General features: G+C 39.8%; 2 protein-coding genes across 10 annotated transcripts; one reads left to right on the top strand and one right to left on the bottom strand.

Moving 5' to 3' along the window:
- Positions 1-2,175: 2,175 nt before the first annotated feature.
- Positions 2,176-21,136, bottom strand: map2k4 (mitogen-activated protein kinase kinase 4). 9 transcript variants are annotated; one of them, XM_014203410.2, is made up of 14 exons: positions 20,963-21,136; positions 20,054-20,211; positions 19,127-19,162; positions 17,551-17,649; positions 15,563-15,665; positions 14,129-14,300; positions 13,611-13,730; positions 13,335-13,454; positions 13,177-13,228; positions 12,881-13,008; positions 4,493-4,570; positions 4,183-4,331; positions 3,815-3,860; positions 2,176-3,599 (listed from the first exon to the last, which is right to left on the bottom strand). In XM_014203410.2, the coding sequence occupies exons 2-14, from the start codon at positions 20,196-20,198 to the stop codon at positions 3,486-3,488; spliced, it is 1,362 nt and encodes a 453-aa protein (XP_014058885.2). In that variant the 5' UTR covers positions 20,199-20,211; positions 20,963-21,136; the 3' UTR covers positions 2,176-3,485.
- On the top strand, positions 21,068-22,789 carry LOC106606942 (transmembrane protein 220). Its single transcript, XM_014203437.2, has 6 exons — positions 21,068-21,326; positions 21,538-21,567; positions 21,682-21,742; positions 21,962-22,085; positions 22,177-22,236; positions 22,346-22,789. The coding sequence occupies exons 1-6, from the start codon at positions 21,216-21,218 to the stop codon at positions 22,473-22,475; spliced, it is 516 nt and encodes a 171-aa protein (XP_014058912.1). The 5' UTR covers positions 21,068-21,215; the 3' UTR covers positions 22,476-22,789.
- The last annotated feature ends 29 nt before the right edge of the window (positions 22,790-22,818 follow it).

The following is a 22,818-nucleotide window of genomic DNA, read 5'->3' as shown; positions in this document are numbered from 1 at the left end:
CCTCCCAGACAGAGGCTGGGGTTAAACATTTAAAAAATAAAATATAAATATAGGACAAAACACACATCACAACACTACATAAAGAGAGACCTAAAACAACAACATAGCAAGGCAGCAACTCATGACAATACAGCATGGTAGGAGCACAAAACATGGTACAACCATTATTGGGCACACACAACAGCACACAGGGCGAGAAGGTAGAGACAGCAATACATCACGCAAAGCAGCCTCAACTGTCAGCAAGAGTGTCCTTGATTGAGTCTTTGAATTAAGAGATTGTGATAAAACTGTCCAGTTTGAGTGTTTATTGCAGCTCGTTCCAGTCGTTAGCTGCAGCGAACTGAAAAGACGAGCGACCCAGGGATGAGTGTGCTTTGGGGACCTTTAACAGAATGTGACTGGCAGAACGGGTGTTGTATGTGGAGGATGCTCTCTTTCTCTTTCTCTCTGAGGACATGAGCCTCAGGACTACCTGGCCTGATGACTCCTTGCTGTCCCCAGTCCACCTGGTCGTGCTGCTGCTCCAGTTTCAACTGTTCTACCTGTGGCTATGGAACCCTGACCTGTTCACCGGACGTGCTACCTTGTCCCAGAAATGATGTTTTAAACTCTCTAGAGACAGCAGGTGTGGTAGAGATACTCTGAATGATCGGCTATGAAAAGCCAACTGACATTTACTCCTGAGCAGCTGACCTGTTGCACCCTCTACAACCACTGTGATTATTATTAGCTGACCCTGCTGGTCATCTATGAACATTTTAACATCTTGGCCATGTACTGTTATAATCTCCACCCGGCACGGCCAGAAGAGGACTGGCCACCCCTCATAGCCTGGTTCCTCTCTAGGTTTCTTCCTAGGTTCCGCCCTTTCTAGGGAGTTTTTCCTAGCCACCGTGCTTCTACACCTGCATTGCTTGCTGTTTGGGGTTTTAGGCTGGGTTTCTGTACAGCACTTTGTGACATCAGTTGATATAAGAAGGGCTTTATAAATAAATTTGATTGATTGAAATCTGATGGCCGAATGGTAAAGAACATCTAGCCGCTCGAGAGCACCCTTACCTGCCGATCTATAAATGATGTCTCCGTAATCTAGCATGGGTAGGATGGTCATCTGAATCAGGGTTAGTTTGGCAGCTGGGGTGAAAGAGGAGCGATTACGATAGAGGAAACCAAGTCTAGATTTAACTTTAGCCTGCAGCTTTGATACGTGCTGAGAGAAGGACAGTGTACCATATAGTCATACTCCCAAGTACTTGTATGAGGTGACTACCTCAAGCTCTAAACTCTTGAGGTAGTAATCACACCTGTGGGGAGAGGGGCATTCTTCTTACCAAACCACATGACCTTTGTTTTGGAGGTGTTTAGAACAAGGTTAAGGGTAGAGAACGTTTGTTGGACACTAAGAAAGCTTTGCTGTAGAGCATTTAACACAAAATCCAGGGAGGGGCCAGCTGAGTATTAATAAATGTGGGAGGTCTCCCTGTTCTTTTGCATTGATTTGCAATATAGCAATAAAACAACCAATAAATAAACTGGAGTATTTTTGATAAAAGCTAATAATATCGGACAACGTTCCCTTCAGTAATATAACAGAGCTTATCAATAGCCTCATATGTAGCAGGTCAGGTAGACTGATAAATTGAATGGCAAATTCATGATGTTAAAAATAAACATTTATATTTGGATCGTCATATTTATATATATATATATATATATATATATATATGTTTAGAATTTAAAATACAATATCCAAATGTAAATGTTTATTAATATCATGAATTTGGCATTGTATGTATAGGGCTACAGACTCCACACTGACTTGCTAAAAGAGAGGGACACCATTGTGGGCTATTTGTCTTATTTTACTATTTATCCTGCTAGCTTGTACCCCTTGACCCCTGAAATAAGTTATTAATTAATGAGATATTGTCATTGCTATTTCTTTGAATATCAATCTTTTTTAAATTACATTTTTCTTCATATTGTGCTTTCAGTCTTACAGGCCATTGCTTTCCTTTATTGTGCAGCAATTATCCTGACCAAAAGGAATGGACTAAATAATTAATTACAAAAGCGAAAGAGAAAACTAGTAAATAAGTTCTTACTTCATGTGTTTCAAATGCTCCATTGCCACTTGCCAGAGTTACTCTGTATGAACACCAGTAAGGCAAATCCCTGTACAGGTTTTATTTGTTGGATAGTTCTTACACTTTTCTGACACCAAGCTCAAAATGTACACTCATATTTTCACAGTCAGATGAAAGATAAAATAAATTGATACATCATCCTTATGATATTTCATAAGCTCATATTAATATTCTCAGGTCATGAAATATTTTACACATTCTGCCCAGCAAGATATTCTAATTTGAATGTTCTACAGTAAAACTGCAAACATTTAAATGCGTGTTGTATGCAATGATATCCAGCCAATTTAATAGTTTACTACTGTACCAGTATTTTACCAGCAGTCAAGTTTCAATTATATCTGGTAATCTAAAAAGATGTGAACTACACTGTGTGTACTAAACCTCTAGATTCTGTGTACATTGTGAATATTATAGGAGTCAATCAATCAGTCTGAACACAGTTCAGGTGCCATGCATTTAAGAAACAAATACTGGCATATCAGCTGAAATCATTAGGGGCCGGTCGGGTGCATTAGAACGGTTGTAACATCCAGAACAGCAGGCAATTTCATTACAGATAAATGTGTGGCTATATACAGGGATACAAGATGGCATTATGAGTAATTACAGATCAACAGCACCATACATACATACATACAGCTTAGCTTTTAAAGAGAGTGTTGCATATGCCATGGCTGAGAGAGCCAGTGAGTGTGTTTGTGTGGTTGCTTGCCTTCTTACACCAATTGATTAACCTGAGCTCAAATAGATGCAGAGTAACTAAATGTCTCTCAAAGCACAATTATTTCTCTATTTATATATCAGCACAAAGTCCATTGCACAGTGACGGCAGCACCCTCACAACATTGGATGGAGGCCATATGATCCTGTCCATCTATGCTGTTACGTTTTAAATTGCTTTACACCATAAGAAGCAAGGTTTCATTTAAGATACCAACCACAATTCTTAAAGTCACATACATGGAAGAGGTGGGAAGATTCAAAGAGCATGATTCCAGTATTTCCAAATCATATATTCCACACTATAAATACATTTCCAGATTTAAAATCACTGTACTGTATCCACATTAGAGATGAGGTCTCACATCGAGATGAACCAAGACCATGGTATATTCATTCAGTTAGTTGTACTTACATGTAAGAGTGTGTGTAGGATAGAGAAAAGTGTGAGAATGTTGATATCATACAGACGTGACTGATCACCAGTCTTAGTACACGTGGTGTTTTAGTTTGTACATTTCCTGTCTTAGTTTAACACTGCAGTATGGGATGAAGCAACTCTTTAGGTCATTGTTTTGTTGTTCCAGGCTTCCGTTTCTACTTGTTCTACAGTCAGTCGACGTACATGGGGGAGCTGGGAGAAGTAGGCATCTGATCCAGGATTCTGCAGACATAACTGGCAACATCCACTGAGCGCTCCTCATACATCAGAATGAAAGCATGTTTCTGTATTGAAGAGACACAGAAACATGTTATAACATGTACGGGCAATAAGTATCTCTGCATGTAATACAATTACATTAATTCATATTTAGTCATTTAGCAGATGTTCGTATGCATACATTTTCATGCACCCCCCCCCCCCGTACTGTGGGAATAAAACCTTGAACTGTTAAGTGCCATGCTCTACCAACTGAGCCACACGGGACGTACATACTTACCAGAAGCTCTTTGTACTTTGGCCTTTTTGACTCATCCTTTGTAAGGCTAAAGGGGGCAAAGGGAATAAATAATTAAAATTCTGCTCTGCAATAAACCACATGGTTCTCTTCGAGACTTAAAACAGACATTACATGTTTTGTCCACCAGGGGGAAATCAAATCCAGAGGATGTCTAATGCAAAAAATGCAGAAGATTACCTTATGAATTACACATCTTTTATTATTTGTGGGTGAATACTGCAAACGTATGCAGTAGTTTACATTGACAATATTGCAATGGAGTGATTCAATGTACTTCAATTTATACTATATTATCATGAAAATAACATTGAAGCAGTGCCAGCAGAAGTTGTATCTTTGTCCTTTACCACAGATTGACAAAGTTGATGAATTTGGGGGAGAACTGCCTGTCTTCTGAGTTGGTAAGCTGTGGAGGTTCTCCCTTCACCACCTGTGTCAACTGGTCAAACACACTGTTCCACTTTGGGTAGGGAAACCGCCCAGTCGCCAGTTCGTACTGTAAAAAAACCCCAAAGACAACAAGGTGAGTCTATATTTACAATATTACAAAAACAAAGAATAATATACTATCTTGTCTTGTGGATTTAACATTCAGTGCATCTTCAAATAGCTCTTTGAATGTTAAAGACAATGTGGACAAGAGGGTTGAGGACCCACCAGTGTTATCCCCAAACTCCAGACGTCTGACCGGACGTCATAGCCTTGTCTGGAGGCACTTGGGTCTATTCTCTCAGGCTGTGGAAGAGACATGGAAAACATGTTACAATTCATCATAGTGATATCATAGATGGGTCTTTAAAGAGAAAAACTAAAATGAAGAACAAACATTAAAATAAATGTTCAAAATAGACAACTTGGGGAGAAAGAAAATCAAAACAGAGACTTGTGAGACAAGTGTGTATACAGTCCTCACCATATGCATTTGGACAGTGAAGCTCATCTTATTTTGGCTCTATACTCCAGTATTTTGGATAATCAATCAAATGATGATAATGAAGCAACAGTATAAAATAACACCATATATTTGAGGGTATCTGTTTTATCCTTTTGAAATAAAAGCACTTTATGCATCTAGTTCCCCCATTTTAAGAAATCAAGTATTTGGACAAATTCACAGTAATCTGAAGGTTTGGTTCCATATAATTTCTCACACAAATGTATCAAGCTTGTAAATCTATAAACGCTTTTGCGTTTTGGATGCATTTGCAGTTTGTTTTGGGTGCGTTTTAACTTTTAGGCCAGGTCTTGTACAATTGTAAGCGAATGGTGAATAGTAGTGATGGGAAAGGCTTCGGTGCTTTCACCGAAAAACGGTTAATTACACAGAGTGTCATTATCTGTTCACAATGCACATTAGTGGCATCTGCGTGTGATTATCAGAATATTTTTTCCTACACTGTTTTCATAATAATTCAGTGGCGCAATGGTAAATCGTTGGATTTAGTAGCCTATGATCAGTTGGAATACCAGGTTCACATCTGATGTCAAGCTTCCTTTTTTGCCCTTCAAGTTAGCTATTTCTCAAAAACGTTATCTATGGCATTATTTAGGATGCTTAAGACAGAAACATTTACTATACTAAATAAAACAAAATTTGAACAGTACAGAAAGTGTGGTTTCACAAAATAATTTTCTAAATAGGGTCTCTTCAATGGTATTCGACGTCATACCCTCACGTCACTAATGCTGCAGATATTTGCTTTAAAGCAGTATCCAAATCCATAGGATGTAGTGATCACAATATTATAGCCAATATTATAGCCATATCTAGGAAAACCAAAGTCCCAAAGACTGGGCCTAATAGTGTATAAGAGGTCATACAAGAAGTTTTGTAGTGATTCATATATGTTGATGTAAAGAATATTTGCTGGTCTGTGGTGTGTAATGAGGAGCAACCAGACGCTGCACTTGTGGTGTGTAATGAGGAGCAACCAGACGCTGCACTTAACACATTTATGAAACAACTTATTCCAGTTACTAATAAGCACGCACCCACTAAGAAAATTACTAAACTGTTAAATCCCCTTGGATTGATGAGGAATTGAAAAATTGTATGGTTGAGAGGGATGAGGCAAAAGGTATGGCAATTAAGTCTGGCAGCCCAACTGACTGGCAAACGTACTGCAAATTAAGAAATCATGTGACTAAACTAGATAAAAATAAACTACACTATGAAATAAATATAAATTATATAAAGAATGATATTAAAAAGCTTTGGGGCAACATAAATGACATTGGGGAAAAAAAGTCAACTCTGCTCCATTCATTGAATGGAGCTCATTCATCACAAAGCCCACTGATATTGCAAACTACTTTAATGACTTTTTCCATTGGCAAGATAAGCAAACTTAGGGATGACACGCCAGCATCAAACACTGAAACTCCACATCCAAGTATATCGGACCAAATTATGAAAGACAAGAATTGACAACAGAATTTCAGCGTGCTTATAGGGAAGGACACTCAAAAAGCACAGTACAAATGACTGATGATTGGATGAGAGAAATTGATGATAAAATGATTGTGGGGGCTGTCTTGTTAGACTCAGTGCAGCTTTTGACATTATCGATCATAGTCTGCTGCTGGAAAAACGTATGTGTTATGGCTTTACACCCACTACTATAATGTGGATAAAGAGTTACTTGTCTAACAGAACCCAGAGGGTGTTCTTTAATGGAAGCCTCTCAAATATAATCCAGTTAGAATCAGGAATTCCCCCAGGTAGCTGTTTAGGCCCCTTGCTTTTTAAATTTTTTACTAATGACATGCCACTGACTTTGAGTAAAACCAGAGTGTCTATGTATGCGGATGACTCAACACTATACACGTCAGCTACTACAGCGACTGAAATGACTGCAACACTCAACAAAGAGCTGCAGTTAGTTTCAGAGTGGGTGGCAAGGAATAAGTTATCCCTACATATTTCTAAAACCAAAAGCATTGTATTTGGAACAAAACTCACTAAACCCTAAACCTCAACTAAATATTGTAATAAATAAATGTGGAAATTGAGCAAGTTGAGTTGACTAAACTGCTTAGAGTAATACTAGATTGTAAACTGTCATGGTCAAAACATATTGATGCAGTAGTAGCTAAGATGGGGAGAAGTCTGTCTATAATAAAGCGATGCTCTGCCTTCTTAACAACACTATCAACAAGGCAGGTCCTACAGGCTCTAGTTGTCACACCTTGACTATTGTTCAGTCGTGTGGTCAGGTGCCACAAAAAAGGACTTAGGAAAATTGCAATTGGTTCAGAACAGGGCAGCACGGCTGACCCTTGGATGTACACAGAGAGCTAATATTAATAGTATCCATGTCAATCTCTCCTGGCTGAAAGTGGAGGAGAGATTGACTTCATCACTACTTTATTTACGAGAGGTATTGACATGTTGAATGCACCGAGCTGTCTGTCTAAACTACTGGCACACAGCTCGGACACCCATGCATACCCCACAAGACATGCCACCAGAGGTCTCTTCACAGTCCCCAAGTCCAGAACAGACTATGGGAGGCACACAGTACTACACAGAGCCATGACTACATGGAACTCTATTCCACATAAAGTAACTGAAGCAAGCAGTAAATGTTGATTTAAAAAAAAACAGATAAAAAAAAACACAGCGGGGACTGTGAAGCAACACAAACATTGGCACAGACATGCATACACACACACACACACGGATTTAGTACTGTAGATGTGGTAGTGGTGGAGTAGGGGCCTGAGGGCTCACAGTGTGTTGTGAAATCTGTGAATGTATTGTAATGTTTAAAAAAAATTGTATAAAACTGTCTTAATTTTGCTGGACCCAAGGAAGAGTAGCTGCTGCTTTGGCAGCAGCTAATGGGGATCCATAATAAATACAAATACTGTATGTTCCATAGTTCCCTACTCTATCTGCTAAACTACTTGTCAGGTGAAACTACATGTGTAAAATCCTAAACTACATTTGTAAGTAGTGTCCAGTAGAAGTCGGTGTTTGAAAGCAGCTTGGATTTGAAGAAAGCACCAGAACTACAAAATCAGTGGGATCTCGCATTTTGCAACACACGGTTTGAAAAAGCACGTGATCAAACAAAGCGTCGGATGTAACTGATGACATACTTCTGATAAAACATACATGCATCGGCACGCTGCTTCAAAGTTATCGCTAAGCAGCTTTCGAAGCATGCCTCGGAGCTCCGGTATGAAATCCTAAATATCACTATCAAATCATATTTTATTAGTCACATGAGCCGAATACAACAGGTGTAGACCTTACAGTGAAATGCTTACTTACGAGCCCCTAACCAACAATGCAGCTGAAGAAAAAAAAAATACAGATAAAGAGCAGCATTAAAATAACAATAGTGAGACTATATACGGCGGGGTACCAGTTAGTTGAGGTAATATGTACATGTGGGTAGAGTTATTAAAGTGACTATGCATAGATGATAACAACAGAGAGTAGCAGCGGTGTAAAAGAGGGGGAGAGGGGCAATGCAAATAGTCTGGGAAGCCATTTGTTTAGGTTTTCAGGAGTCTTATGGCTTGGGGGGTAGAAGCTGTTTAGAAGCCTCTTGGACCTAGAGTTGGCGCTCCGGTACCGCTTGCCATGTGGTAGCAGAGAGAACAGTCTATGGCTGGAGTCTTTGACAATTTTTAGGGCCTTCCTCTGACACTGCCTGGTATAGAGGTCCTGGATGGCAGGAAGCTTGGCCCCAGTGATGTACTGAGCCGTTCGCACTACCCTCTGTAGTGCCTTGCGGTCGGAGGCTGAGCAGTTGCCATACCAGGCAGTGATGCAACCAGTCAGGATGCTCTCAAATGGTGCAGCTGTAGAACCTTTTGAGGATTTGAGGTCCCATGACAAATCTTTTCAGTCTCCTGCGGGGGAATAGGTTTTGTCGTGCCCTCTTCACGACTGTCTTGGTGTGCTTGGACCATGTTAGTTTGTTGGTGATGTGGACGCCAAGGAACTTGAAGCTCTCAACCTGTTCCACTGCAGCCCCGTCAATGAGAATGGGGGCGTGCTCGGTCCTCTTTTCCCTGTAGTCCACAATCATCTCCTTTGTCTTGAATAGATTCACTGTCAAAATACATATGGTGAGGACTGTATTATTGAGTGCATTAATTATCATAGGCACTCAATTCTGTCTATTCAACAGAATACAACATACACCCACCATTTAGTCAACTGGTCGATTGTTTAGTCGATAGGCTGTTGGTCAACTGAGATGTTGTTAGTCGAGCAGTCATAAATATTTATTTTAATGGCACACCTGTCTGATTTGCGCTACTCTGAGTGGACTAATCCATTGAGGAGGACTCTGGGATGCCACGTTCCTAGAAAAAGGGGCGTGAGGCTAAAATCAGAGAGGAAGAGAGGCCCAACTCGGCGGAAAATCTGTTTTTTTGGTACCTTATCAGTATATCCATAATCTCTCGAGAATGTGCTCTTGCGCGTTCATTGTTTCATAATTTCATTGTGTTTACTGTTTGCCCTAATTATTAGTGTATATCAATTCCCCATTATATATAATCACCAGTAGTAGCCTGCATTTACCATTCATTCCCATAATGTGTAATCTACAATGTTTGTTTGGTTATGGTAATTTCTGTTAATGCATTCAATATATTATTAGTCGTTTACCGTTCCATTTGTCAGAGTGGACACATTTGCAGACCTTACCACCTATGCTACACGTGTGAGAAACAAGTTTTGGTTTATTTCATGTCATTTAAGAGTTGTCAATTTATTCATTGTGTTTTTGTTTGGAGCCTTCCCGATTACGCATATAGAAGTAGGCCTAGGTTTCCTGGACTGCGGGCAAATGTAGAACTATAAATGTGCCCATTTGAGATGTCTGGTAGTATTTCTGATTGTCTTAACCCACCATCACTAATGAGCTGTGGAGCTCATTAGTGTCTGTTTTTAGAATCCATTGAAAATGACAATAGGTACTCAACGGATTAGAACATAAATCCAGCGCTCTCCCTTCCGATAACCACTTGGCATGAAAGGAAACAATGTAATGCTCTGATCCAGTGGAAACGTCATAAAATACCGGATTACTTATTTTCCCTTGCACAATTAGCCTACAGCCGTGTATGTCCCTGTCGTGGGAAACTGAGGGCCCAGAATATTTGATACAATGTTGCAAGTTGGCTAGAGCGAGCTTCGGGTCGGACTGTTGAAACGTTTCAAGTTTGTTGCAGACAGCCCCACGCGTAACCAATGTGATTTATAGGATATTTATTTTGAAATCAGGATATTGTTTACCTGCAGGCTGCAATGTTTTTATTTGTTGGCTTTATGTAGGCTATTCATTCTTACATCGTTGGCAATAGAAGTTATTTTATATTTGTAGTATTGTTTTCATTTAGATAGAATTTTGATTAACCATATGACAAAGAGATTGAGATACAAAAACCATTATAAATTAAATGAAACTGTTCCACGAAAATGAGCATATGAAAATCCTAACTGGCACGCAGATCGGTAGAAATTGCCAAATAAATTGGCACTCCAAATGGAAAAGGTTGTCGACCCCTGGTGTAGCCTATTACCGGAAACTTCAGGAGCATAACGCAGGATATAGGAAAGCCAGCTGGATTAATGTAGACGATCTTGATCACTGGCTCCCTCGAGTCATGTGTGTGTGTGTTAATTATTTAAATCAAACTGTGCTTAAAGTACCAGACAAGCTCAATACACATAGTTGATTTTAAAACACATAGGGTGTGTATATGAAAAAAATATAAATGTAAAAATTTTAGACCAATAGAATGGTCGAAAGAAAAGACTACTCTTGGTCGACCAAGATTCATTTTTAGTCTGGGACAGCCCTATGGAAAACCCTGTCCATGTCCTCATTGCCTGGTTCTACATGCCTTTCATAACAACCACCTCAGCCAGTTACTTCACGTATGACCTCACCTCCACACATAAAAATATGCAGTGGTTCCAAACAGTGCCAAGGTCATCAGAAACAGACTTCTATCAGCCATGCTGCTGAGTGGAGGGAGCACCTCCTCTCCTCTGGCTCATTCATTCATGCTCCAGAAATAGATGATGATGTCACCCATTCACAGCAGTGGGACAGAATTCTCTGACCGCAGCACTGATGTGTTTTATGGCATAGTGGCTACAGCACCAGCTCACCTCTGCCAAGACTGAAAAAGATCTGGCTGTCCAGCTCTCACCTAGGACACAGCTCAGCTACTCAGACTTGTTATGAACTCAAAACACAACTCAGACCTACTACACTGTGTATAAAACATTAAGAACACCTGCTCTTTCCATGACAGACTGAACAGGTGAAAGCTATGATCCCTTATTGATGTCACTTGTTAAATCCACTTCAATCAGTGTAGATGAAGAGGAGGAGACAGGTTAAAGGATGTTTTAGCCTTGAGAAAAGTGAGACATGGATTGTGTATGTGTGCCATTCAGAGGGTGAATGGGGAAGACAAAATATTTAAGTGCCTTTGAACAGGGTATAGTAGTAGTTGGCAGGTGCACCGGTTTGTCAAGACTTGCAATGCTGCTGGGTTTTTCCACGCTCAACAGTTTCCTGTGTGTATCAATAATGGTCCACCACCCAAAGATCATGCAGCTTGAAAAATGTGGGAAGCATTGGAGTCAACATGGGCCCGCCCACCATACCGGTGGAACACTTTCGGTACCTTGTAGAGTCCATGCCCCGACGAAACGAGGCTGTTATGAGGGCAAAAGGGGATGCAACTCAATATTAGGAAGGTGTTCCTAATGTTCTGTACACTCAGTGTATATTATCAACTCAAAACGACATCGGTGCAGATTTAATTTAGATGTGTAATTGCTTTCAAATACAAAAAGTATTTCCTAATTAAAATGACTGAAATGTTGATTTAAGAATGCTTTGGTACATAATGGTAGTAGCAACATTAACCTGACACTACAGTGTGCAAAAGTATTAGTGAGCATATTCCAACATAAACATTCCAGACATGTGGCCCCTTGCCAGCTAAATGAACTAAATCATAACAACCAGAGAGGAACAGAGCTAGACTGTCACCTGAACCAAATACCATGAACCAAATCTAACCTACTTAATTGTAGTGTAGTACATAATATTCCATTGAAGTGAAATCAATCCCTCTGTAATATCTAGACCAAACAGAGACAAATGGTGCTAAAGCAATTAGTAATGGGGTGGCCAAGAAGCACCTGGCAGGTCTGCAATTTTTATATTTGAAAAAGGAAACTGGAGCCATGTGGGTTGGATTCCTGCACTGTGAGCTCACAGCTGTGGGAGCACCAACCCAAACAGCTTTATTCTGACAGACATGAATGAAGTAACCCAGCCCTTCCTTGGCCTTCTGGTAGACGAGAGGCAGAGACATGGCAGAGGTGTGCCCTACGTCCTGATAGGGAGATGCCAAATTTAGAATGGAAACTGGAGGGGCCGGGGCTCCCTTCTCCCATCAGCAATACCCCCGCCAGAAAATAAACCCTGTGATGACGACACGATGAGCTCATTCGACTGCACTGCCAGCAGTTTGGACAACGTCAACCATGTCACATACACACAGACGGCATGAGATTACTCTGCAGCAAGTCCAAAATAGGAACAAGACAACAAGCATCAGCAAGAACAGATATCAGTAGCGACCATAATATAATTACCATCGCTGCCATCAACAATAGGGAAAGGGGAATCAGAGAGGTGTAGGGGGCTGCCTTAAATTGGCATCCACTTCATCAGTGCCCGGGTAGCAGTTGTTGTTAGGGGTTAACTGCCTTGCTCAAGGGCAGGACGGCAGATGTTTCCACCGACCTTTCGGTTACTGGCCCAACACTCTTAACTACCTACCTCCCCTCAATAACAACACTACAGTCTCCTTACAACTGACGATCACCACCAAGTCACTAAGTACCAAAACAGTTGAATGCTTATTATGTACTGGATCGTGTGAAAGTGAAATGTATTCTTAGAAAGAGCCTTAGTTGTACATCTTGCACTTGTTTTGTCTTTCAGCCATTAATGAAACATTGCACCGAAATCCCCATATATCACTTACTGCCATGTACGGTCTGCACCCTGCATCTCTGGTTTTGGCAATGGAGTCCACCAGCTGCCCACTGATGCCAAAATCACAAAGCTTAATGTTGCCATTCCTGTCCAGGAGGATGTTGGACGGCTTGATGTCTGAGAGGAGAAACATATAGAAGAGATGACAAAGCTAGGCTAAGAGTTCTGGGTAAAGGAAGTGCCACTTCTGTTGTGGTACAGTAAATAGAGCATTGTGAGGTAATAACGGAAATATAGTAAAGGTCAGAAATAAAGAACAAGGTCTCCATTCTGGAGTCGTCTTACCTCTGTGAATTATTTTCAAGTATTCTTTTAAGTGGTTAAGTGCTTTCACAGTCTGTAATGAAAACACATAGCAAATAAATTAATATAGAGAAATATGTACCCTTCCTGTCAAATGAATCAGTGTAAATTATGTAAGGAGAAAATGCATGAAAACTTACAGCTAATGTTATTTTGCCTAATATTTCCTCTGGAATCACATCATCTAAAGCACAATATACATATTTGTAGAATTTGTCGAAGGAGGTAGACATAAGTTCCATACATATCCAACAGTCTCCCTGACAAAGAAAAGAATCATAAGGCATAACATTACCGCGTGAAGACAATACGCTGCTTATTGCTAACTACACAGAACAATTGATTGATTTCTCTATATAGGAAATGCATTGGATGTCAATCAACAAAACAAAGAAGTGAAAAACTTGCATGGTCACCTCTCTGAAAAGAGCCCCGTAAAACTGAACTATGTAGAGACAGTCACTACTCCTCATGACCACATCCAGGTCCATTAGCAGCTGCTTCTGTTCCTTCTCATCAACCGTTGACCTAATCCTCTGTGGGAGACACACATTGTAATCAGATGCATGTTGCTTTCAATTGTGACCATGGTTGGAAGTCACAGGAGGTTGGTGGCACCGTAATTGGTGAGGATGGGCACGTGGTAAATGGCTGGAGTGGAATTAGTGGAAAGGTATCAACATCAAACACATGGTTTCCATGTGTTTGAGGCCATTCCAATCGCTCTGTTCCAGCCATTATTACGAGCCTTCCTCGACTTACCATGAGCAACATGTTACCATATCCTGCAATGGGAGTCAGTTACACTTAGGTGATTATGATGATTACTGAGTGTTCATTTCACAATATAGCCTAAGACTGATGAGGTGCCATAAATCTTGCCCTGACCTCTTATTAACTAAACTTCAGGAAGAGGTCAGTAAGGGGCAGTCACCTTGACAGCCATTATCTGGTTGCTGGGCTTGTGCACCATCTTGTTGACAGAGCCGTAAGCGCCCCGCCCAATCTCCCCCAGGTCCTTGAGGTCCTCAGCCGTGAAGTCACAATCGCCACCGGCGGTCTTCAACTTCCCTGACGACTCGATACTATGCGTACGCAGCCTCTCTCTGGCCACAGAAATAGGTGGGAGACAGATAAGAAACACAATCTTTGTTAGTTGAGTTAATTTCACCTCAATCATATACTGAACTAAAATGTTAATGCAACATGAAACAATTTCAAAGATTTTGCTGTGTTACCGTTCATATAAGGAAATCAGTCAGTTTAAATAAATTAGGCCCTAATCTATGGATTTCCTATAACTGGGCAGGGGTGCAGCTATGGGTGGGCCTGGGAGGGCATAGGCTCCGACGATCCCGCAGGTGAAGAAGCCGAATGTGGATGTCCTGGGCTTGCGTGGTTACACGTGGTCTGCGGTTGTGAGGCCGTTTGGACGTACTGCCAATATTTTTTAAATGCCGTTGGAGGCGGCTTATGGTAGAGAAATTAACATTAAATTCTCTGACAACAGTGCTGGTGGACATTCCTGCAGTCAGCATGCCAATTGCATGTTGCCTCAAAACTTGAGACATCTGTGGCATTGTGTTGTGTGACAAAACTGCACATTTTAGAGTGGCCTTTTATTGTCCACAGCACAAGGTTCACCTGTGTAATGTCATAATGTTTAATCAGCTTTTTGATTTGCCACACCTGTCAGGTGGATGGATTATCTCGACAAAGGATAAAGTGCTCACTAACAGGGATGTAAAGAAATTTGTGCACAAAATTTGAGAGAAATAAGAATTGTGTGCATGTGGAACATTTCTGGAATCTTTTATTTCAGCTCATGAAACATGAGACCAACACTTTACATGTTGCGTTTATATTTTTGTTCAGTATATATGATACTGCACCTGAAAAAGGATGGTTAGTTGGCATCCGTTTGTTCAGTTTGCATTATCCAGCATCAGTCATTTGCTTGTCCAGGGTAACTTAGCAGGCTCATGTTATCATCTAATTACACAGCCAAGACACAGGGTGTATTCACAGTCACAACAATGGTGTTGCCCAAACAGGTACTTGAGGCTACATTCAGTTACTCTCAGTTTTCCATGAGCAGGTGGAGATAGAAATACAACAACTGCTAATCATTCCAACCTCACTTAGCCTGTCTTTATTGTGACAGATTGCCTGGGTACCTATACAGTACTGAATGTTACATTGACAATGTGTGGCTTTGGAGATGAAAAGTCTCAGCAGACTGTAGACTAGAGTGCAGAGTCATATAACAATTCATTATGCAGGAGTTTGCATTGTGGCTAATGCAAATTCCCCTCCATGTACATCTTCAGAAAACCATATCCACTGCAAAGTTTGGAGGTCAACTTACATGTGGGGGTTCTGGAATGGGGGTCCTGCTGTATTCAGAGTGAACCTGGTCGTTGGTTTGATCGGGGGATTGGCAAAATTTAACTTCAGTGCTTTGCGTTTACCTGATAGGGAAGAGGCAGAGTTTGTCAGATTGCACACAAGACATCTATGGCAGGGGTAGAGCCAAGGACCAGAAAACAACACTTACACACTCAAAAACAACATGAAAACAAACAGTTACCATACCACTGAATGAGAGACCAGTAAAGCAATGGAGAGGTAAATTTAACAAGAGTATTCAAGTAAATTTACTGAAGTCAGGCAATCCACATCTAGGGACGATGGATGTAAGAGTAATGACCTGCTTCTTACCAAAGGCATCCCTCTTTATATTTCTCTGTGAGAACATAGATTTCTTCTATAGATGCTGATTTTGAGATTTTGGCTGATACTGAACTATATGGGATAGTAAAAAAAACAAACAAAAAAACAGGTCTTGACCAAATTAAAATGAATCACGAGTAGGTCTAATAACAGGTTCTCAATCAAATACGTGTATGCTATAGCCTCAGTGGCCAGGAACAGAAACCCCCTGGAGGTATTTTTACAAGACATGTCCTGGTTGTACCAGTGACTCATTGCAGATGGTAGGTATATACTTTCACCAGTTCACTGAAGTTGATGCAGAGGCATACACTTCTCAGTAGACACCTGCTCTAAACCATAGCCTAGTACTAAATCACATCCCATGGCTATTCAGGATGGAGGCTGAGCTACAATCCAACACTCACCTACCATGTTTTAGTAGGTTTTGCTTGGTAATTTAAACAATAATGAGGGAATGGGTGAGAATTTAAATTAAAAACGGACCATTTCTTTCTTGATTTTTACATCTTTTATTTCATTTAGGCTACTACCCAGAGACTGTGAAACATGACATTGTGTAATGAGATTCTAACTCAACAAAAGCATTGATCTGACAGAACTGGATCTTTGAAATTACAAAATGTGACTTCTGGCTCATAACCATACATAAGAGTAAAATAGCCTACACTGCAGACTAGAAAATCTTGCCAGAGGAGAAGGAGCTTCCCAAGTAAAACTGTTGAGTTCACCTTGAAATGAAAGATGCATTCTGTTCTCTCCACCCAAAACACCACAAGAATGTATGTACTCAAATTCCAATACAATGGCACACGCCATTGGAAATTACACTAGTGTCTCCATGTCTCAACAGGCAAGTGTTTAAGTACAGCTCATGCCAAAAATCACTTACGTGTTCAAAAACAAAACGGCTGCAAACTGGTTTGAAAAACAATGCGACAAAACCCCAAGCATTACTAGCTAGTTTTGCTTGTTAGTAGCAAGCTGACTAAAAGTTCTAAAACTAAAAAGGTAGAGCTTCCATTACAATGTTTATTAAAAACACACCTAATTAATAAATACAAGCAAAAGGACTACACTTCTGTCGAGATAAAATACATTTCCAACACAGTGCTATTTTGTGTAGAAGGTTATCAGTTCAGGCCGAACCGAAGAGTGGTAAAAGACCAGTTGAAAGCCAAAGTGTGAATCTATATACACCAATGCTAATGGAAGCTCTTAGCCCTAGGCTTGTGCCGATGATGGATGATCAGAATATGGATTGGAACGTCTTGGTAAATGAACATTATGAAACTAAATTGTTTGGCGATAACTAATAGTAAGGTAAAAACATACAGGATGGTTAACACCAACTGTTGTTTTTTGTTGTTGTTGAAACTACAGAAAAGTTAAATCAATAAGACTCACAGTTGGACAAGTCTTTCATTCACTTGCTTTACATCAGTAAAATATTATGACCTAATGTCTTAAATCCCAGACCAACATAAGCTGCACTCTAACTCTAGGATAATCAATGTTTAGCACCAACTATTAGTCTTAACTATCAAAACCGGCACAAGCCTACTAGAACCCAACAACTCTTCACTTGGATTAGTTGAGAAAAGAGGACAGACTCCCCCATACCAGACCATCGGGTGGAAGCAAAGGGTTGAGAACGGTTGGTACTGTAGCAAAAGAGGTTTGGCTTACTTGGGGGAGCTCCAGACAGGTTTATCTGAAACCCTAGAGGTGAGAAGAGAACATTTCTTTTTCATATTTCACCTTTATTTAGGCTACTGTTTGACCAATAAACAAAAAACTAATCAAGTTCTATTAGGAAACGTGGCAAACAACAAACACTGTTCTTCTCAGCTTCAGTTTAGACCAGGGAATGACGCAGCACTGTTTCCCAACACCCGGCACCACCTTGACTGACAACTATTTGAAGTATCTCAAATCAACTTGATTTTGCTAAATGAGGCTTCATTCCTGGAAAGGTCTATGAATCACAGTTTGATACCAAGTGTGGACAACAACTACTACACACACTAAAACATGACCAACTAGCCCAATTGAAGAAATCCTGAAATATTTTTTATCTAGGCCTAACCTACATGCAATACTTAACTAAATAATTAGGGTACTTATCAGATGTTACCAGCTGAAATGGCAGCAGCCTTGTTATCAATGTTGCATGTTAGAGTTAATAATCATAAATGTACTTAGTTTGAAGCAGTACAAGCTCCTTTGCGTAAGCCCCCCAAATTATACAACTTGAACACAGAGACAACTAGCTGAATAGGCACTGGTGCTAAGGAAGGCCTACTAAAAATGTAGGCTTACCTCTCTTGCACTTGTCTTCTTTATGCTATGGATGGTACATTTCCCAGACCCTATTGTATTCATGTTGTATGCACTTTTCCAAAAGAAACCAACCAATAACTGAAGAGTTAAAAACATATTTATTATTCAAATCTGGAAGACCGTGTTCTGTTATGATTTTTTATTTTTTTTTACTGTCAAATGTAACACTGCACTTTGAAATGTCCCTGTAAACAAGTGTGGCTATGGCCTCGTGACATACTCAAATTATTTTCTGCTGAGTGAACTACTGAACTTTTATAATTGGCCTCACATCAGTGAACTGGTAAACGTTTACACTGAGCATTCCACCACACAGAAAAATGTATATGCACACACATATAGCCAGAAACAACCAAGATAACTTTGGTATGGATTGAGGATTAGCTCAGGCAGATTCAGTGGAGCTAATTGGGGTAGACCTATAAAAATAACAACCTACAAATGATTTTTTTAAATGGAGGGGTGTGAGATAGAAAATGAAATACATCCACAAAATGATCCTGGCAGGGAGAGACAATGACAATTGAAGAAACTATTCTTGGGACAGCTCACCATCGATCAGCATCAAGTCAGGAGGGTTATGGGAAGTTAGTAGCATTAAGGAAAGGGAAGAAAAATATCACAGAAATTTAGTTTCAATACTTTGACACTAACAGAAGCGGACCATAACATATGTTTCTTTCATTTACTACCTGTTAAATATCAGATTCAGAACGGCATGCAAAAGTATAGAACCAGATCCAAAAGGAACTAATGAGCTACGACAGTTATTGTTAAAGCATCAACAACAACAACAAACAAACAACAATATATATATCTTTATAAAATGTGTAATATTGACACTAACGTTAGCTACCTGTTTCACTCTGACATCTCCAGCACGTGTTGGATTCTGTAAGTTAAAAAATATATAGTTTGTAAAAACATAGCTAGCTAATTATGCATTGGGTGGAAATGTAACAGATTTCTCCTGGTGGGTGTTAAGTTAACGTTATTTGAAATCTAAGAGACTTCACTGAGCTAACATTAACTGCCTGGCCTAGGATACTTCGGGATTTTAGTAATAAAGCCCTTTATCTACTTCACAAGAGTCAGATTAAATGATGGATAACATTTTTGTCTCTGCATCCAGTAGTTGAGGTAGTTTAGCGAGCTAATGCTAACTAGCGTTAGTGCAATGACTGGAATTATATGGTAACTGCTACAGTAGCATGTTAGTAGAAACAATGAATTTCCCCAAAAAAACATCCCAACATGATCTTGTTATTTTTTAGAACTGCAACATATTGAGGTTAGCTAGTTGGAGGTAACCTGACATTGAAAGACAGTAAGCGACACATGACCACATCCAGATCAATCATGACAGGCCTTCTTATATTCTAGCTAGCAATGCCGCTTGTTAGCCAACCATAGTTAACGAGTTAACTTACTTAACTATTCACTAGTTAACGTAAGCTATGTGGTTAGCTAACGTTGTTTTTGTTGTTACTTATTTCTAACAAAACACATTTTCAGAACTCGTTATTTGATTACAAGGCAATGTTTTGGGTGTGAGGGCAACTGATTTTGACAGTAGCTAGCTAATGTTAACAGTAGACACCAAGCCAGCTAACTAACGAGTAATAGTGTGTGAATACAACTGAGGCAAGTTATCTGTTAGTTAGTAGATAGCTAGCTTGCCAATATAGGTAGCTAGATCATTAGCATAGTCATTAGGTTACTCCCGTTAACACCACTCACAAAAAAATATATAGTTAACAAGCTGGTATTTTACAATCCTTACCTTGCATACTGCTCATTGTTGTTATGTGTTGCGACTGGGATTGATGGTGATGTGAGCCTGTAGATCCTGCGTTATTGCTGTTGTGGCTGGTAGATGTTGTTGAGTTGTTGGGGCTGGGAGTCGCCATTGTGTGTTTGAATTCCATCAGCAGCACTAGGCTGCAATGCAGAGAGCAACTTCACCCTTACAAAACAAGACTGGAGAATAATCAAACTGGCTAGACTTCTTCGACTCAAATGTGCGTGGTGGATGTAGAGAGCGCTACCGAACAAGACAGTACAATACTGTAACTACCAACAAACAGTAAGAAATCGGGACATTGTTTGACAGTCCAGTAACCACCTTTCCACATAGAGTCGAGACCAAAGATGGTGGATAAATAAAGATGATTCAGTCAGGCCTTTTACCATTGAAAAAAGGTCAGTTCCGGCTTACTTAACTGGGTGTGTCTCCCATAGACACCAATGTAACAGCAGCTTGGTCTGGTCTACTTAGTTTAATTGAACCAGAAAAAAACGGACAAAATCAGCGAGTGGGGTGTCTCGCTTCCCCTTCCGTCTCTGGTTGAGACTAAGTCAGCTGACCAAATGTCACTTGCAAACGTGAACACCCACAGCTTCCAACGCGACGCTGCTGTGTTTGTGGACCGAGTTCGAGGAACACAAATCTAGGCTCAGATAACCATACCGCCAGCGTTAACCTAAAGCACTAGGGGGAAGACAAATATCTGACCGTGTATCAGTGGGTAGGGGCGATTTCTAGCCTAATTGTATTAGGCTATGAATTACCATACTGTAAACAGTAAAATGTCAGTTTACGTACATTAAAGTAGTGTATAATACTGTCCAGAATTGTTTTTATTTTAAAGTAGCCAAATCAGTATTTAATGTAGCAGTAACACATATGTACCTTTTAATCGTTTTCCTTAAGATATATTCAGAAAGCAGTTTTCAGGAAAAAAAGATAGAAAACAGCGAGCCTTGGCGACTTTGGAATCGTGCCTATAAATGTTCACTTGTCGAAACTTCATACCCCAAACCTCACTCTAAAAAATTAACGGATACGGATTCAACGCAAAGTTTATGGTTCAAAGTCCAGGAGGAACATTTGCTGTCGAATTGCTGATTACGAGAAACTGGTTCTGTAGTTATAGACAGTGACAATGAACGAACCTAGTGAAGTTAGGTGCACAAAAACGAACTTTTCTCTGATCATTTGGAGAGTTTGCAACGTATGCATGTCATTGTTCTTTGCTCTAGCAAGTTATGTGCAGGCAAGTGATTCCCTTTTTTGGTTACATTGTTTGAGATACTTTGTATCTATAGCCTACTGTATTTGGCGTTAGCTGTAGGCATATCTGCTTCTGTTTAACTCATGGATTTAGCAGAGTAATTTAATGAGCGAACATGATGTATTTCTGTCTCTGAATATTTGGCCCAACTAAGTAAATCCCATGTTATCCTTTGTCTTTTTTTTTGGCATAGATTAACGATCCGGATGCAGTGTTATGGATGGTAGGATCACGCTTTTTTTTGTCGTTTAATGTTCTTAATTAATGACTATAATCAATGTACTTTTTGAATTGTTTTATTTACACTAATCCACATGCACACCTTTTCTATTTACAGGTTGCCTATGCTATTCCAGCAAGTCTGTGTTTATTGATTGCCATTAAACCACATGTAACAGGTATGTGGGCATTATGGATAAATAGAGATCCATCAATGACCTTTGCCTATTTTTCCTATTAAATAACATTTCCATTTGAACATTTTTGGCCAGTGAAAAAGGCCATTGACTGTTTAGTATCTTGTAGCTATATCATGAGTGTAGTTAAAGCTAGAAATATTTATGCATGAGCCTGCACTGCACCCTGAATGTTTAAATGCTTGAGAGACTGTTTTTCAGAGACACTACTTTGGAGGAGAATTGCTAAACTTCATGTGCTTATTTCGACTGCTGTTGTTTCCATTATGGGATGGACTCTGTATAAAAAGCGCATCACAAATATCTTTCAGCAAGAGGAGGGAAGGTATAGTCTCTCGGTCAAAATATTTTTCTGTTTAGATGAGCATTGTGTTCAATAATTATTTTTTGTCACACCTGTTTCTCTCTATCCCCAGGGAATTCTCTGGTCTCATGTTGATACTTGTCTGGCTTCTCCTGTGTCAACACTCTGGAAGGTAAGGACTTTCAACATAGATTTGGACCTTATCCCAACATCCTTATTTAAAAAAGACTCAAACTCAGTACATCACTGATATCTGTACTGTCGTAACTATTTTCTATTAGTTCTATTGGGGCTCTCAGACTGTCCGTTGCTGTTGCCATCACAATCTTCCCCTTTGTGGCCTGGCTGTACTACTACATTAACAAGGAGCTGAGGACCAGCTGGCCCCAGCATTGTAAAACTGCACTGTAGATATCCATTCATTAAGATAGTCCAGTGACGAGTGAGCAACATATCTGTGGGATGGAACATTTACAAGAGGATATGACCTAGCTACAGAGGCAGTATGGAAATCATGAATGCATTGTTTAAAAAGACACATGTAAAAAACACCCCTGCTAAACCATACATCGTGATAATGTATATGATTGATACATTTTCCTTTTTTTACTGGAATCATACTTTTCTCTTTCTGAACATGTTTGCTGTTGTAGGCAACCCATTGCACTTGTGGTGATAACTGGTGTAATCACAGTAAAATAAAGCTATTTAATAAGAAATATAAATGGCTTTTTATTATTTATTTTTGCATCAG

The sequence above is a fragment of the Salmo salar genome, chromosome ssa06, assembly GCF_905237065.1.
Source record: "Salmo salar chromosome ssa06, Ssal_v3.1, whole genome shotgun sequence".
Taxonomy (NCBI): domain Eukaryota; kingdom Metazoa; phylum Chordata; class Actinopteri; order Salmoniformes; family Salmonidae; genus Salmo; species Salmo salar.
The sequence above is the reverse complement of the archived record's forward strand: the minus strand, read 5'-3'. Positions and strand labels throughout refer to the sequence as shown.